The 4724-nt window shown below is 41.0% G+C and overlaps 1 protein-coding gene across 1 annotated transcript; it reads right to left on the bottom strand.

The window, feature by feature from the left end:
• Window positions 1–2978: 2978 nt before the first annotated feature.
• On the bottom strand, window positions 2979–4440 carry LOC147622059 (major pollen allergen Bet v 1-K-like). Its single transcript, XM_086823666.1, has 2 exons — window positions 4187–4440; window positions 2979–3374 (listed from the first exon to the last, which is right to left on the bottom strand). Exons 1-2 carry the CDS (start codon window positions 4371–4373, stop codon window positions 3094–3096), a joined length of 468 nt encoding a protein of 155 aa, XP_086679792.1. The 5' UTR covers window positions 4374–4440; the 3' UTR covers window positions 2979–3093.
• Window positions 4441–4724: the final 284 nt, after the last annotated feature.

The raw sequence follows: 4724 nt of genomic DNA, 5'->3' as shown, positions 1-4724 counted from the left end.
AATCCATAGAATAAGATCATAACTTTCTAAAGACGTTGTATCAACAAATATATTGTTGAACTCATTGTAAGGAACCACAATATTACCATTGTTGCCACGACGGTTTAGGCAGGAGTCCGAGTTTTCTGGTTGTTACTCATAGTAGAGAAATTTTTTTCTCCTAACTTCGATGCTGAGTAGTAAAGTAACACTGCTATCGTCGTCGCTGGGTAGCAACGAAATCCTAGGCAATTTTCTATCATAAGTTCTAGATGGTGTTGTGTGTTCTGTATTAACCTTAAATTAGTTTTAGCTAGGTTTCAGATGTCTGACAGTGCTCATCAAGAGCTGAGAGTTGGTTCCGAGGCATGGTAGAGAGAAAAAAATCATTGTATATGTGTGATCGATGCAAGGGTCAATATATACTACAATCCTTGACCACCCAGGTGCAGTGCCATCACACCCTCCAATCCCCACCAGATCCGTGCTGTCACACACCACCCATCCCCCCAGAGCCGTGCCCTCACACCCCCCCTGTGTCGTGCCCTCACGCCCCTCGGCCCCTCGGAGCGTGCCGTCACTCACACCCCACAGTCCCCCCCCATAGCCAAGTGTCGTGTCATACTGTGACCCCACCCTCCCCATGCTGTGCATCATACCTCATAGCCCCCCCTCCCCCCCACCCCGTGTTGTGCCGTCACACCACAAAGCCCCCCCAATGTCATGCTTTCACACCCCGCAGCCCCCCCTCCCCCCCTCCCGGGGCGAGATACGGGGTGTGAGAGCATCGCACGGTGCGCGTGAGGCAGGGGGCTACGGGGTGTGATGGCACAACACGATGGGGGGGCTATGAGACATGAGGGCACCGCACCAGGGGGGGGCATGACACGGCATGACGCTAGGGGGTTGTAGGGTGTGAGGGCACCGCCCGACAAGGGTGGAATGATGGCATGGCTACGGGGGGCTGGGGGGTGTGAGGGCACGGCTCCAAGGAGCCGAGTGGTGTGTGACAGCATGGCTCCAGGGGGATAGAGGGGTGTGATGGCACCACACCGGCGGGGGGGTCGAGGAATTGTCGTATATATTAGCCCTTTGGTAAGATCGTCTCATTCTATTATCTTAAATAGAAAATGTTTCATGTCCTATACAATCTCCTTGCTAATATTTTGACATATGATTTCCTATGTTATGTTGTAGCCTTCTTAAGAAGATTCTTCCCCTTAAAATGTATTACCGAACTCATGAGATGGGTGTCGTGAAATGGTCTCTATGCTAGGTATGGATCACACAAAAATACATGCATGTCCCAATGATTGCATGTGCTATTTAGAGGGGTTAATAAAGATGCAACACAATGTCTACAATGTGGGGAGAGCCACTATAGGGATGATTTGCAAGGAGATAAAGTTCCCAAGAAGGTGTTGAGACACTTCCCTATCATTCCTTGCATCCAACACATGTTTAAATGTAAGGGGATAGGAGAACTAATGACATGGCATGCTACTCTTTGCTCAACCGATGGCATCATCAGGATCGTAGAGTTGATTCAGCAGCATGGCAACAGGTGGAACATCAATGGCGATATTTTAAAGATGAGCCCCATCACTTACGTCTTGGCTTTGCTATCCATGCCTTGGATCAACACCTCGATGTAATCTTGCAAATATGTAATTATATTTTTACATGATATGAAACACAAGTTTTCGCTTTACCATGAGTACAGTTGGATAAGTACCCTTACCAATATGCAAAATGGTGTATCCAGATTTAATCTATAGCTCGATTCACCATTTTTGCACAAAGAATTTCTATATAGGCACTGGTACAAGCGCTCATATAAGCACTGATACACTGTTAGCTACCTGTGCCTATAGCAACACCTATACCCACATCTATACTAATGCCTATACCCAAGCCTATACTGACAACTACACCCACGTCTATAATAATGCCTATACCCATGCCTATATCGACACCAACACCTATAGCAATGCCTATATTGACACTTGTACTAGTACCTATACCCATGCTTGCATCAATGCCTATATGGACGCATACACCAACACTTATATCGATGACTATACTAGTGAATATGAGCCGGAGCCTATACCAACCCATGTACCAACGCTCGGGCATTTACAATGCCATATTCTAGCATCGGTATATGCGTTGGTAACCTATCATTCCCTTGTAGTGATTTGAAAAGTAAGAACTTGAAAAAATAAAATCTTGAATCTTCATGGCACACACACTCTAAATAACTTCAACTTATGATAAAAAATACTTATATACATATTTTTTAAATGCTTACTTTTTTAATCCTGATTATATACAACATATGGTTTGAATTTATGGTAGACTTGAACTCTCATGTTATCAACATCTTTTATTTGGTTTTTTTAAAGAAAAGGTGGCTTCAAATGTATCAACCCTAGGTTTTTGATTGTATTAACGTCCTAAAGGTGTCCCCAAATGCTACTTGGATTCTCTAGCATACGGTACAAGGTCACCTAATCTTGTACATTAAATATTTCCTCAAGGATGTCCCCAAATGCTACTTGGCTACTTGGGGTCACTACCATATGGTAAAGATGTCCTCAAAGGTGTTCCCAAATACTACTTGGCCACTTTGGGTACATAGCTTACGGTACAAGTTTTCTAAATCTTCTTCTTGGGATGTATGAACATATGTAGTTTTCTAAAAATAATGGAGATTATAGCTCATCCATAATATGGTAGTTTATAATCACAAGTGTAAACATGTACCCCACATTAAAGACTATTATGAGTACCTCTTGAGATGTCTTCCTAATGAAGTACAAAATTTTAAGAAAAGTTCCTTACTTTTACTATTTATTACAGAATGTCCAAATCTTACTATTTATTACATATTGTTGAAATCTTCAAAATTTGAAAGGATCACCTATTATTCTTACTATAAGTTGGGTACAAACAACATCACTTATTATATATATATATACACACCATAGAACAAAATATGTACAAGCAATCCTTATATAAGCTCCATCTATAAGATCATGTAGATTGTGAGTTTATGGTTACAATCTTATTTCTTATTATATAAGATGATATATTAAAGGATGGCATGAGTTGTCAAGTGCCCTTGGTAAAATAGGATTCAAGGTTTTGACCACAAATATTGAGTTCTTGCTTCAGGATATCGTGGAAGGTGTGTTCGCCAATGTCCTCATAGTAGAGGGTCCACATCTTGATGCAAGACTTGGGATCGGGCCCAGGCAAGAGCTCGAATGAGTAGGCCAAGCTTGCAAAGTGCTTGCCAAGAGCCCCTCCCTCAAACATCTTCATCTTTGCATAGTAGTTGTCATGGTCCACGACTTCCCATTTGCCTTTTAAGTAATCATAATGCTTGAAAGCTACAAAGTAAGTGTAAACAAACTTGTAAAACAAATGAACAAATTGTTGTCTAATTAATAAGACACCTATATGATGCAAGGACCATAAATAACCAACACTTGGGAAAAAAAAGCCTTTAACAAAATAAGAAGTTATGTTTTTGGGTTGGTCATTCCAAAGGAAATATGCCAATCTAATTGGTGACTCAAACAATAATAAAGTATGCAATAACATATTTCCAATATAATCAAATATGCAACCTCACTTTTACACGTTTGGTTGATAGACTAGTGTGGTCATGATTTATGGAAAAGGCCCTAATTGGTCCACTCTCATTCCATGGAAAGACCCTCCAGATTCAAGAGGATATGAACAAAAAAGACATGGTTAAAAATTATGAGTTTAGGAAGCAATTATAGGAAATTTTCATATTAGTGTCTATAGTCAAAAGTTAAGCTCCTTCTTTGATAGACCTTGCTTTATGTCTTGAAACATGAAGTTGACACAAAAGTAAAGTAAATACATGCTTGCATTTGTTCTTTTCTTAGCATTTGTGTGGTTATGGACGTAGGATGTGATAAGTAATGTTTGTGGGGCTTGTGACTCCCGAAGGGGAGGTCCCAAGTTCAGATCCTATATATATATATATATATACATATGGGAGACATGGATATATATATATATATATATATATATATATATCCATGTCTCTGAGAGCCTCACCACTAGTTGGTGTTAGTCAAGTCTGCGAGAAGTAGAGAGTCCAGTGCACCAGATTAATGTATAATTCCGAAGGTAGTAAGAGAAAAAAGAAATCTAGCTTGTTGCTTACCATTGTTGTTGTATTTGAAGAACACCACGCCGCCGGGCGCTAGAGGAGGGCCTTCCTGATATTCGACAGCGCTGTAAACCTCAGGCATGATAGTGGGCAAGGCTACTTGGAAGTTCTTGATGTAAGTCTGCCACACGAAGGATGCAGGATGGCTCACGGGAACTTTTAGCTCGTGGGTCTTGGCCATGTCTTCTAACAAGCTCGACAGTACTACAGCTTATACCTGCAATCTCAAAGCAGCTTGTATTTATTTGAGACGTAGGTGCATGCTTCTCGTGGGAGTCACGGCGCTATTGTTTTTATGGCAATAATGTTCTCACTGTTGACGTCGATGAAGCTCTTTCCGTTAATTATTAATTAATAATTAATTAATAATGTTCTCACTTTTGGATCCAGCTTAGTTCTCAGCTCATCTGGCACATGCACATATGCAATGCATCCAAAGACTTTCAGATGAGACAAATCAGATTTTTTGCCAGTAAACCTCTCCTCTGGAGTTACATCATGTATGGCTGCCGTAGGAGTTTTGTTCATGATG

The sequence above is a fragment of the Cibotium barometz genome, chromosome 29 (assembly GCF_041138505.1).
Source record: "Cibotium barometz isolate CiBa-2024 chromosome 29, ASM4113850v1, whole genome shotgun sequence".
Taxonomy (NCBI): domain Eukaryota; kingdom Viridiplantae; phylum Streptophyta; class Polypodiopsida; order Cyatheales; family Cibotiaceae; genus Cibotium; species Cibotium barometz.
This window is presented reverse-complemented; position numbering and strand designations above follow the sequence as displayed.